The following is a 12,777-nucleotide window of genomic DNA, read 5'->3' as shown; positions in this document are numbered from 1 at the left end:
TTTTTTTCTTGTGCAGGCTGTGATGAAACTGAAACAGGCTGTTTGCTGCAAGGAGGCAAATTGCTGGGAGGCAGAGGCAGATTTTTTTTTCTTGTTTTCCTCCTGAAAAAAGGTAGGTGCGTCTTATTGTCCAGAGCATTTTATACTCTGGTGTATATATAGAATAGAATAGAATAGAATAGAATAGAATAGAATAGAATAGAATAGAATAGAATAGAATAGAATAGTAGATGACACCAAGCTGGCAGGAATAGCCAACACTCCAGAAGATAGGCTCAAGTTACAGAAGGATCTTGACAAACTTGAACATTGGGCGCTATCTAACAAAATGAAATTCAACAGTGAAAAAAGTAAGGTTCTACATTTAGGCAAAAAACCCAAAAGGTACCGTATATGTGGTACCTTGCTCAATAGTAGTACCTGTGAGAGGGATCTTGGAGTCCTAGTGGACAACCATTTAGATATGAGCCAGCAGTGTGCAGCAGCTGCTAAAAAAGCCAACACAGTTCTGGGCTGCATAAACAGAGGGATAGAATCAAGATCACGTGAAGTATTAGTGCTACTTTATAATGCCTTGGTAAGGCCATACTTGGAATACTGCATCGTTTTGGTCGCCACGATGTAAAAAAGATGTTGAGACTCTAGAAAGAGTGCAGAGAAGAGCAACAAAGATGATTAGGGGACTGGAGGCTAAAACATATGAAGAACGGTTGCAGGAACTGGGTATGTCTAGTTTAATAAAAAGAAGGACTAGGGGAGACATGATAGCAGTGTTCCAATATCTCAGGGGCTGCCACAAAGAAGAGGGAGTCGGGCTGTTCTCCAAAGCACCTGAGGGTAGAACAAGAAGCAATGGGTGGAAACTGATCAAGGAGAGAAGCAACTTAGAACTACGGAGAAATTTCCTGACAGTTAGAACAATTAATCAGTGGAACGACTTGCCTGCAGAAGTTGTGAATGCTCAAACACTGGAAATTTTTAAGAAAATGTTGGATAACCATCTGTCTGAGATGGTGTAGGGTTTCCTGCCTGGGCAGGGGATTGGACTAGAAGGCCTCCAAGGTCCCTTCCAACTCTGTTGTTATTGTTATTATTAGAATAGAATAGAATAGAATAGAATAGAATAGAATAGAATAGAATAGAATAGAATAGAATAGAATTCTTTATTGGCCAGTGGACACACAAGGAATTTGTCTTTGGTGCATATGCTCTTAAGGTACATAAAAAGACAAGATACATTTGTCAAGAATCATATGGTGTGTGTGTGTGTGTGTGTGTATATATCTCTATATCTATATCTATATCTATATCTATATCTATATCTATATCTATATCTATATCTATATATATCTATATATCTATATATCTATATATCTATATATATCTATATATATATATATATATATATTCGTTTTCTGAGGTTTTCGCGGATGTTTGTATGTAGGTCTTTGGTTATTCGGGTTTTCTCCCGCGTGGAATTGGAGGTGTCTTGGCGACCTTTCGACGAAGTCTCTAGCCATTTCAAACCCCTCCAATCCATACATGCAGCAGACTGACACCCACTATGAACATGTAGCACGACCACGAACATGAAGCCAAACAACAGCAATGCAGCTCACCAGCTCAAATCCCCCTGCAACTCAGACTAATCGGAACACAACCAAGCCCCCACCCAAACAGGACACACCCCCAGCCAATCAGAGCACAAAAAAACCCCCATCCAATCAGAGCAGAGCCAAGCTCCCACCCAATCAGTTCAAACCCCCACTAGCAGTTAAAAAGGAAGAAACAGCTACAATCACACATTGCTCCCAGAAGCACAAAGCTGAAGCCTGAAGATGACAAATGAGACTTCGTCGAAATGTCGCCAAGACACTTCCAATTTTACGCGGGAGAAAACCCGAATAACCAAAGACCTACATATACATATATATATATATATATATATATATTTAAAACAAGAAACAGACATTCTCTGATTGTGTTTTGTTGACAACAGCAAAAACAACACAGCTAATTACAAGTGGGAGACGGCTGGAAGGGCCTATTACAAGCACAACGGCCAAATAGATTAATGGCATATAAAGGCAGATCTCTGTAATGGTAGCTTAATACTCTGACGATGTCAGCAGATGGTTGACGAAAGCTTAGTAGAATAAAATTTTAATTATTTTAATTATGGAGTTCATAGAATGTCTGCTGCTTGTTTTACAAATATACCTGGAACTCATATTTTTAGAATAGATTGTAATGTGCGTGCGTGTTCAGACATGATAGATAGATAGATAGATAGATAGATAGATAGATAGATAGATAGACAGATAGACAGACAGACAGACAGACATGATAGATAGATAGATAGACAGACAGACAGATAGGCAGGGCTCTATAAAGGGTGTTTATGTATTTAGTGACTTCTCTCTGTATTAATCATTAAAGCGGTAACTTTAAATGGTTCCTTTCCTAACCTTTTAATACACCTGCTACTTTGTCTGCTATCCTAGAGATAAAATGCCAAACTATAAACAGAAGGAAGGTTACATTTGTTTCAACCCAGTATAACTTTGCAGTGATTGTTTTATGCCTTTAGACTTTTCAGGAATCTTGGGAGATTTAAAAGGAGTGTTGGGAGAGGTACATACTGTAAAAAGCCGTGCCTGTATACAGGAAGTCCTCGACTTACGACAACTGAGCCCAAAATTTCTAAGCAGGACAGTTGTTAAGTCAGTTTTGTCCCATTGTGTGATCTTTCTTGCCACAACTGTTTAAATGAACCACTGCCATGGTTAAGTTAGTAACATGATTGTTCCCGTATTTTTCAGAATATAAGACATAACAGACTATAAGACGCAGCTACCTTTTTTGGTGAGGAAAATAAGAAAAAGAAATCTGCCTCTGCCTCCCAGCAATTTTGCCTCGTTGCAGCAAACAGCCTGCTTTGCTTCCATTTTCGTTTTCAGTATAGCTTGATTAGCACAAGAAAAAAAAATCTGCTCCCAGCAATTTACCTCCTTGCAGCAAGCAGCAGAGGCCTGCGCAGCAATAGCCAGTGGCAATACCTGCAGCCTGAAACAGCTGAGAGTTGGGGACAATCAATTTGTGCTAATTAGGCTGTGCTGAAGCTAAAATGGGCTGTTTCTTCTGCTGCAAGGGGGTAAATTGCTGGGAGGCAGAGGCCAAAGGGTGGGGGCCGGTGGGTGGGAGGGGCTGCTACATTCGGTGTATAAGACATACCCAAATTTTCACCCCCTTTTAGTTGGGAAAAAGGTGCGACTTCTACTCCGAAAAATACGGTAAGTAAATCTGGTTTTCACATTTATCTTGTCAGGTCACAAAGTGATCCCGGGACACTGCAAGTGTCATAAATATAGTATATACCAGTGGCCAAGCCTCTGAATTTTGATCACGTGACCATGGGAATGCTGCAAAAGTCATATGTGTGAACAACGGTTATAAGTCACTTCTTTTTAGTGCCATTGTAACTTTTGAACAGCCACTAAATAAACGGTTGTAAGTCTAAGACGACTTGCAGATCAGCTTCCTCAATTTTGGCTACTTTTAAGTTGTGTGGACTTCAACCCCCAGAATGCAGTGGTCAAGGTGAGAAACAGTGTGCAGTCCACAACTTACGGCAATTAAACCCAAGATTGTTGTTGCTAAATGAGACAGTTGTTAAGTGAATTTGGCTGCATTTTACAACCTTTTCCGCCACCGTCTTTAAGTGAATGACTGCAGTTGTTAAGTTAGTCACACGGTCCTTCACTTACAACCGCAATCGAGCCCAAAATTTTGGTTGCTAAATGAGACGTTTGTTAAGTGAATTTTGCCTGCATTTTACCACCTTTCCCACTACTGTTTTTAAGTGAATTACTGCAGTTGTTAACTCAGCCACCCGGTCCTTGACTTACGACCGCAACGGGAGGCCAAAATTTCCGTTGCTAAATGAGACACGTTTGTTCTGTGAGCTTTGCCCCGTTTTACGACATTCCTTGCCACCGTGATTAAGCGAATCATCGAAGTTGCGAAGCCGATAACCCGGCTGTTAAGTGAATCCCACCGCCCCCATTGACTTCGCTCGTCGGAAGGTGGCAAAAGGGGGCTCCCACGACCCCACCCCCCCCAGGGACCCTGCGACCGTCATAAATACGAGTCAAGTTGCCAAGCCTCTGAACTGGGATCCCGTGAACATGAGGATGCTGCAGCGGGTGAAAAACGGCATCAGTCCCTTTTTTTTTCAGGGCCGTTTTTAACTTCGTGGCATCGTCGCTTCGAACGGTCACTAAGCGAACGGTTGTAAGTCGAGGACTACCTGCAAGGTTGGATTTTATAGATTCAATGTCTGTTTCTTCCCTTTTTTTGGGGGGGGGGCTCCAATCTTAGTCAACCTGGGGATTGAATGAGGCCAGATCCTGGTTTGTCACAAAACCTGGGATTTAAGAGATCAGCCCTGACCTCGCAAAACCTAACCAGGATTTAACCAGGTTCTGATATTAATGCCAACTATGGGTCCTGGAGAGACCCTGGGGTGAGAAAGCGGCTTCATTGGATCCCCACCCACCGTCCTTTCTTTCGTCTCGCCATCCAACCGCACCCCAAAGCGCGGTAGCGCACCCCAAAAAACCTTAGGACACCCCCCCTCAGCCCCTCCCCTACCGGTGTCCCCGATGATAACGTATTTGAAAAGGTAGGCATAGGACATGGCGCCGAAGGCCCCGGAAGCCCGGCCCCAACCGCCGCTCTCATTCCCACTTGGACGCTCTGGATTTCCTTTTCCGGTTTCTTTCAATGAAGGCTTAAAGGGAGCCTTTGTCTAGTCCAGGGGGCCCCCTCCTCTCCGGCCTCGAAAGGAAGAGGCGACGCTCTAGGACCAGGCGGAAGTTGCAACTTCACGGTTTTCCCCTTCGCATGGAACCGTTGGCTTTGACGTCACATCCGCCGGCTTCTTAAGGCGACGGCGTCGTTGGCCGATCTAGTGTGTCCCTTCACTGCCCCTCGAGGCGTCTTGCTCGCCGCCCTTAACGGCGCCTGAGGGGGAATTTAAAAACCTGCGGGGAGGGAGAAGAGGAGGAGGGGACGAAGAAAAAGAAACCTTTCTCTCTCTCTCTCTCTCTCTCTCCGTTCCTCCCGCTTTCCCAACCCGGCTTCCCTGACCATAGAGGAAAGGAAGGTTGGGGGGGGAGGGAAGAAAGGCAACGTGGGGCGGAAGTGACGCGTCCCCGGCCGTCGCCTCGGGTGGGCGGCCTCCATTCCGGTTCCGGTTTGAGAGCTCTTGTGGAGGAAGAAAGCAAGGGGGAGGGGGAGAGTCTGGTAGGGGTCTCCCCCCCTCTTCGTCGCGGCTCCGAAGCGGCGGCCATGGAGGTGAGGGGGCGAGTTGAAGCGGCTGTTTGCCGCATTGGGGAGGGAGGGCGGGAGGCTGTGGCGGCCGAGGAGGAGGAGGAGGAGGTGGGGTGGGCGGGCGTGGTTGGGGGTCTGAGAGGAGGAGGAGGTGGGGGGTCTGGCGTCAATGGAAGCGGAGGGACGCGAGAGCGGGGAGGGCTTGTTTCCCTTCACCCTCCCCCCCCGGGGGGTGGGGACCCCGCCTGCTCTTTCCGACCTTCCTTCTCCGGGGATGGCGGGGCTTAAAGAAACTCCTCAGCCTCCCCCGCCCCCCTCGGACCCAATCCGGGCAGGTGGTCCTTTTCTCGAGACCGATGGATTGGCCGTTGGGGAGGGGAGGGGAGGGAAGGGGGGGAACAGGTTTAGCTCTTCCCGCTGCTCCAGTTCCTTCGAGCGGTGTGTGAACACGTGCCCGTCGAGGCCGGGTGGATATAGATATTAGAGTTGTGAGAGTTCACCGTGTCAATAGGTTGTCTGTCTGTCTGTCTGTCTGTCTGTCTATCTATCTATCTATCTATCTATCTATCTATCTATCTATCTATCTAATCTTTTTCTCTCATCTCTGTCTCTATCTGTCTGTCTATCTATCTATCTATCTATCTATCTATCTATCTATCTATCTATCTATCTATAATCTTTTTCTCTCATCTCTGTCTCTATCTGTCTGTCTGTCTATCTATGTATCTATCTATCTATCTATATCTATCTATCTATCTATCTACTCTCTCTCATCTATTTGTCTATCTGTGTCTGTCCTCTGTCTATATATCCTCTCTCTCTTGTCTGTTATCTTCTGCGTGTCTGTGATCTGTCTATATCTATCATCTGTCTTTCTGTCTATCATCTATCTATTCTCTCTCTTGTCTATCGTCTGTCTTTCTGTCTGTCTTCTCTCTCTTATCTGTCTGTCTGTCTGATCTGTCTATATCTTCTCTCTCTTGTGTCTGTCTTATCTTCTGCATGTCTGTGATCTGTCTATATCTATCACCTGTCTGTCTGTCATCTTTATATCTACTCTCTCTTGTCTGTCTGTCTTCTGTCTGTCTGTAATCTGTCTGTCTATATCTATCTTCTCTCTCTCTCATCTATTTGTCTATCTTCTGTGTCTTGTCTGTCATCTGTATATCTTCTCTCTCTCTTGTCTGTCTGTCTATCTTCTGTATGTCTGTGATCTGTAGCTATCATCTGTCTTTCTGTCTGTCTACTCTCATCTGTCTGTCATCTTTATATCTATCTTCTCTCTCTTTATCTGTCTGTCTGTCTATGATCTGTCTATATCTATGATTTGTCTATATCTGTCTGTCTGTCTGTCTATCGTCTGTGTCTATCTTCTCTCTCATCAATTTGTCTATCTTCTGTGTCTATCATCTGTATATCTTCTCTTGTGTGTCTGTATCTTCTGCGTGACTGTGATCTGTCTATATCTATCATCTGTCTGTCTTTCTGTCTATCTTCTCTCATCTGTCTGTCTGTACATCTTTATGTCTATCCTCTCTCTCTTATCTGTCTGTCTATCTTCTGTGTGTCTGTGATCTGTCTATATCATCAGTCTGTCTGTCTGTCTATCATCTGTCTCTATATTCTCACTCCTATCTATTTGTCTGTCTGTCTATTTGTCATCTGTCTATATCTGTCTGTCTGTCTATCTATATCTTCTCTCTCTTATCTGTTATCTGTCTATCCACCCACCCACCTATCATCCATCCATCTACGGTATCTATTATCTATCTTTCTAGCCATCATCCATCCATCTATCTACCTACAGTATCTATCTGTCTGTCTCTATCTAAGTAATCTATGTATCTAATCAAGCATCTACCATGTGTCTGTCTGTCTGTCTACCTAACTAACACAGTGAACTCTAATATATATATTAGAGTGAAGGTCTTCTAATGTATATATTAGAGTTCTCCATGTCAGATAAACTAGAATATTTGTCTGAAATGGTATAGCTTCCTGCATGAGCAGAGGTTTGGACTAGAACAGGGGTCACCAACCTTTCGGATCTCAGGGACCACTAAATTCATAATTTTAAATCCCGAGGACCACTAATATGATTTTTTTAAAAAGATAAATAGTATTTAGTGCAACATAAAAAATGCAAATAATTTTTCTGTGGCCCACCAAAATTTTCTTGCGGACCACCAGTGGTTGGTGACCACTGGACTAGAAGACCTCCAAGGTCCCTTCCAACTCTGTTATTCTCTCTTTGGGGGGTGATGTGGAAGACAACAGGCTCCCACAGCTATGGTGGAGTGCCTTGCTCCACATAGTTGTTTGTCTCTCTTATAGCTTTCGCCTCCTTGCTCCAAGTATGTCACATTTTGAAGGCTAAAATAATGTGAACATAATACAGGTAGGCCTCGACTTACGACCACCATTGAGCCCAATACTTGTGAGACAGTTGTTAAGTGAATTTTTCCCCATTTTACAAACTTTCTTGCCATATTTGTTAAGTGCATCACTGAAGTTGTTAAATTAGTAACACGGTTGTTAAGTCTGGCTTCTCCATTGACATTGACTTTGACTGTCGGAAGGTCACACAAGGGGATCACATGACCCTGGGACACTACAACTGTCATAAATATAAGCCAGTTGCCAAGCATCTGAATTTCGATCCCGTGATCATGGGAATGCTACAAAGGACATTAAGTGTGAAAAACGATCGTAGGTCACTTTATTTCAGCGTCGTAACTCCAAACAGTCACTAAATGAACTGTTGTAAGTCGAGGATTACCTGTAGTAGTTCTGGGAGACTAATACCCTCCTTATGCCTCCTTGATGTGACCTTCATTGGGGGTAGGAAACAGTAGGGCAGGGATGAGATATGAATACTTGATGGAAAGAGAATAGAGGGAAAAGAACTATATTGGATCAAAGGAGCATAGATCAGACACATGGCCATAAAGTGACAAAAGATAATGAGAGGGGGGAAAAATAGTTCATCCTGAAAAATGTGACGGGATCAGCATGAAAAATACGGGATATAATGATTCACAGAATAAGAATAACATGTTCAGGAACCAAGCGTAGCTTAATCATATGCTGTGGCAGTGAAGCCTTCCTATATACAGTATTATGGGAGGATAATCAATAGGGACTGAGTATGTAAAATTTCAATCCCCTGTTATTAATTAACATGGAAAAGAAAGCCTTGGTGTTATTAAAATCCACTGGTTTTCAATTGTGGCCATTTCTTTCCCCCTGCTGGAGCTATTTATAAACTTTTTAGGCTACGATGGAATTAGGCTAAAACTCCTGTGGAATTTTCTGACAGTGGTTAAGAAGGCGCTCACACTTTCCGCGTGAAGACGTCCGCGATCCTTGGTTCGGTTCTTTTTATGATTTTTATAAAATCACCATCTGGCTTTCTATTCCTGCTGCGATAAGGCTTCCAGGATGATTGGGTGTTTAGATAGAACATTGGATATCTTGTGCTTATGCCTTTAAACTTTCCCATTGGAGAAGAGAAGCTGGATGGATTTTGTTCAGAGATCTTTTTCCTCCCTAAAATTAAGACGGAGAGCACTCAGTTCTGTATGTGGGAAATCCTTGTGGTTTATGTTAATCCCAGTTCTTCTTCTACAGACACACAATGGAGTGTTTCATTGCTCAGTCTCCTGTAACGTATTGTAGCTTTTTGTTATATAGTTGTCCCAGAGCCCTGGTCTTGAAATTCCACGTGTCACCTTTTGCTGAGAGGGAGGAGTTATAAGCCCCAGCGTACCTTGAACCCTTCCACATTTATGATTTTCTATGAAGCTGTGCTAAAACTGCATGCAGCACAGTTCATGTTATTGTGGAACAATATTTCTCAACCTTGGGAACTAGAAGATGCATGAACTTCATTTTCTAGTTGAAGAACGGTTGCTGGAATTGAGTATGTCTAATTCAGGGGTCAGCAACCTGCGGCTCTGGAGCCGCATGTGGCCCTTTCACATCTCTGCTATGGCTCCCTGTCACTCAAAATATGTGTCACAACCGCCAATATGCGACACCGCTGGCACGCAGTTTATTGAGCTTTTCAACGCCCAGTAGGCCCACCATGGATAAATCCAAAGTTTCAGAAGAAACAATGTTTAATTCAACTACATATACTAGTTTTGTGGCTGGTCAAAAAATAGTCAGGCATAGGAAGGGTTTTGAGGCTTTCTTTTCTGTGGGAAACGGGTCCAAATAGCTCTTTGAGTGTTTAAGGTTGCAGACCCCTGGTCTAGTTTGATGAAACGAAGGACTAGAGGTGACATGATAGCAGTGTCTCAGGGGCTGCCACAAAGAAGAGGGAGTCAAACTAATCTCCAAAGCAGCGGTCACCAACTGATGGTCAGCGAGAAAATTTTGGTGGTCTGCAGAAAAATTATTTGCATTTTTTTTATATTGCACTAAATCAGGGGTCCTCAAACTACGGCCCCTGGGACAGATACGTGCAATGAATGTTTGTGTTGCTGCTGAGAGTCTCCCCCTTCGGGGTCTTTTTGTGCGGGTCGGAGGAGGGGGACAGAAATTGCAACTTGGGGTCTGCTTCAGCCTCTTGGTGCGTGGCTTTGGGCAAAGGCTGGTGGAAAGTGCCGCTGGTGGCAAGGAGCCAGAGGGCCTTGTTCCAGTGGGACTGCATCATGGCTTGGAACTGGCTGACCATCTCAGCCCGCTGAGCCTCCAGGCACCGGGACCTGGCCTTGCACTCCTGCAGGTCTTCTCTCTGCTTGGAAAGCCTGTGTACCTAGTTCTGAGTGAGGTGCTTCTGCTGAGCCTCCTTCTCGGTCAGATCCAATTTGAACTGAGCTGTTTTGCCAACTCTTTCTCGTGGTGGCTGCTTAGCTCCAGCAACTGCTTCCTGTTGGGGCCTTAAGGAGCCCGGGATGGCAGGAGAGGGGTAAGCAGAGGCCAGCGAGGTGCCCTTCGATGTGAGTGACATCAAGTTGATCACGCCGACCCAGTCCCATGACCACCTAGCTACACCCACCCAGGCGGTCATTAGGCAGTTCATATTTGTGGTCCATGGGATTTAAAATTATGAATTTAGTGGTCTCTGAGGTCCGAAAGGTTGGGGACCCCTGATCCAAAGCGCCAGAACGCAGGACAAGAAGCAATAGGTGGAAACTAATCAAGGAGAGAAGCTACCTAGAACTAAGGAGATATTTCCTGACAGTTAGAACAATTAATCAGTGGAACTACTTGCCTCCAGAAGTTGTAAATGCTCCAACACTGGAAGTTTTTAAGAAGAGATTGGATTACCATTTGTCTGAAATGGTGTAGGGTTTCCTGCCTGAACAGGGCGTTTGGCTAGAAGACCTCCAAGGTCCCTTCCAACTCCGTTATTCTAATAATTCTAGCTGACTTTCATACATCTAGAAGCTGTCAAGGTCGAGACCACATGGCGAAAGAACAGGGGAGGGCAATTAATTTTCCCAAGGAGCCAGATGAGAAACTGGTCCTGTTGTTGAGGGCTGAACTAAGAGGACTGTGAAAGTACACAGGCACGCACACACATAAATTGGGGTGGGGGGAAATACCAGTCACCCTCACAGTAAAATCAATCCACGTGGGCCAGACAAGGGGCAGCCAAAGGGCTGGATGTGACTCGGGGTGTAAAATGCCCAGGTCTGCTGTAGAATATTTCTGACTGGCTCATCAGTAGGGGTTGCATGGCCCAGATAAGATAAATTGTCATTTATTTAATCGCTTGAAAACTGAGCGCTACCTCTGACATGTGAAGAACTCCAGGGACAAAATTATGTAAAGCCTCAAAAGGCATCTGAACATTGCTGATGCCAAGATGGCTCACAGTTAAACCCTTACCTTCTCCTGCTGACGGTGGTCGCTTCTTGCTCTGCCTTTTTTCCTTCCCTTTCACTTTCCTTTCTTTCTTTCCTCTCCTTGCCTCCTCTCCTCTCCTTCTTTCCTTTCCTTCTTCCCTCTCCTCTCCTCTCCTTTCCTTTCCCTTTCCTTTCCTTTCCTTTCCTCCTTCCCTTCCCTTCTTTCCTCTCCTGTTTCCTTCCCTTTCCCTTCCTTCCCTTCTCTTTTCTTCTTTCCTCTCCTCTCCTTCTTTCCTCCTTTCCTCCCCCTTTCCTTTGATCCAATGCTTTGGATTTCTGGAATCAGGGCTTAATATTTATTTATTTATTTATTTTGTCACACAGTATATATAAGCATAAGCATGAAATAACTATACAATATATAAGCATATATATAAGTATGAGTATGTAATAACTATATTAATTGGATATAACAAAAGGAAACAATAGGACAGGAACGGTAGGCACGCTTGTGCTCTTATGCACGCCCCTTACAGACCTCTTAGGAATGGGGTGAGGTCAATAGTAGACAGTTTTTGGTTGAAGCTTTGGGGATTTGGGGAAGAGACCACAGATTGATTGATGCTTCATGCGGAAATGAGCAAGTGCTGTAAAGATGATACACCTGTCCTCTAAAAACGTCTGTAGAGTTTTTCAGTCATCCAGGTCACAGTTGTCCCCCAAGATGCTTTTTTCAGGAGGCAGCTGGACTTCCTCGTTTTTATTTTTCTTTTGACGGCGTTTCGCTTCTCATCCAAGAAATTCCTCTAGAAATTCTACAGACTACAGAGTCCAGGAGCACGACTCAGGTGACCACCGAGAACACAGATAAACCTTCCAAGGGCTTCAGCGACCTTCTAAAAAGGATGCAAATTACCAGCCATCTGCAAGGAACGTAAATCCTTCCGTTCCCCACCATCCTGTCAGTGCTGAAGAATGAAGAATCATTCTTTGGATGAGAAGCGAAATGTCTTCAAAAAGAAAAGAAAAAAACCAAGTCCAGTTGCCTCCTGAAAAAAAGCACCTTTGGGACTACCTGTCCTGTACCTCCACCAAATGTCTATGCATTATAAAGTCCCTTATAAAAACCAAACTTTCCAACAAGGCAACGTTCCCCCGAGGCTTGTGATAAGAGAAAGACCTTCTGACCCAGCCAGACTGCGAGTAGAGAGTCGTATTAACTTTGCTCTATGGTGTTTCATGACTCACACTTTCCGAACGGTTCAAAGAAGGCAACTTAACAAAGGAGTATCATTTCCGATGTGAAGATTCTCGATCATCCAGGCAGAGTTGCTCTAAAGGTTGAATCATGGCAGCTGGACCAATTTGGGTCCAGCTGCCATAATTCAACCTTCAGATTATTATTATTTTTTTCACGTTCAGTTGTCAATGCTCCTAAGTGGTACGGTGGCCTAGAGCTCCCAGTCGGGAGGCTGTGTGTTCAATCCTAGATAGAGGCAGATATTTCTCTCGGTACAATGAGAATATATCTGCTGAACAAAACTCCTCACTTGCAACAGGAAGGGCATCCGGTCTTCTAAAGAGCAGTCAGGGTTGATCTCCTCTAGGACTGACCGGTTTGATTGCCTTGCAGTCCAAGGGACTT

The 12,777-nt window shown here is 44.4% G+C and overlaps 2 protein-coding genes across 5 annotated transcripts in view; one reads left to right on the top strand and one right to left on the bottom strand.

Annotated features, from left to right (window-relative positions):
* Positions 1-5,100, bottom strand: part of RAB2B (RAB2B, member RAS oncogene family) — a 28,340-nt gene extending 23,240 nt beyond the window's left edge. For all 4 annotated transcript variants that reach the window (XM_058181450.1, XM_058181452.1, XM_058181451.1 and 1 more), the window contains exon 1: positions 4,654-5,100. In XM_058181450.1, the coding sequence (XP_058037433.1) occupies positions 4,654-4,699 (46 nt within the window). In that variant the 5' untranslated portion in view covers positions 4,700-5,100. The remainder of the gene's footprint in view (positions 1-4,653) is intronic.
* A 100-nt stretch (positions 5,101-5,200) lies between these two features.
* TOX4 (TOX high mobility group box family member 4) overlaps positions 5,201-12,777 on the top strand; it is a 45,561-nt gene continuing 37,984 nt past the window's right edge. The window contains exon 1 of the mRNA XM_058181448.1: positions 5,201-5,358. Coding sequence (XP_058037431.1) covers positions 5,353-5,358 — 6 coding nt within the window. The 5' untranslated portion in view covers positions 5,201-5,352. The remainder of the gene's footprint in view (positions 5,359-12,777) is intronic.

Source organism: Ahaetulla prasina, chromosome 4 (assembly GCF_028640845.1).
Source record: "Ahaetulla prasina isolate Xishuangbanna chromosome 4, ASM2864084v1, whole genome shotgun sequence".
In the NCBI taxonomy this organism is placed as follows: Eukaryota; Metazoa; Chordata; class Lepidosauria; order Squamata; family Colubridae; genus Ahaetulla; species Ahaetulla prasina.
The sequence above is the reverse complement of the archived record's forward strand: the minus strand, read 5'-3'. Positions and strand labels throughout refer to the sequence as shown.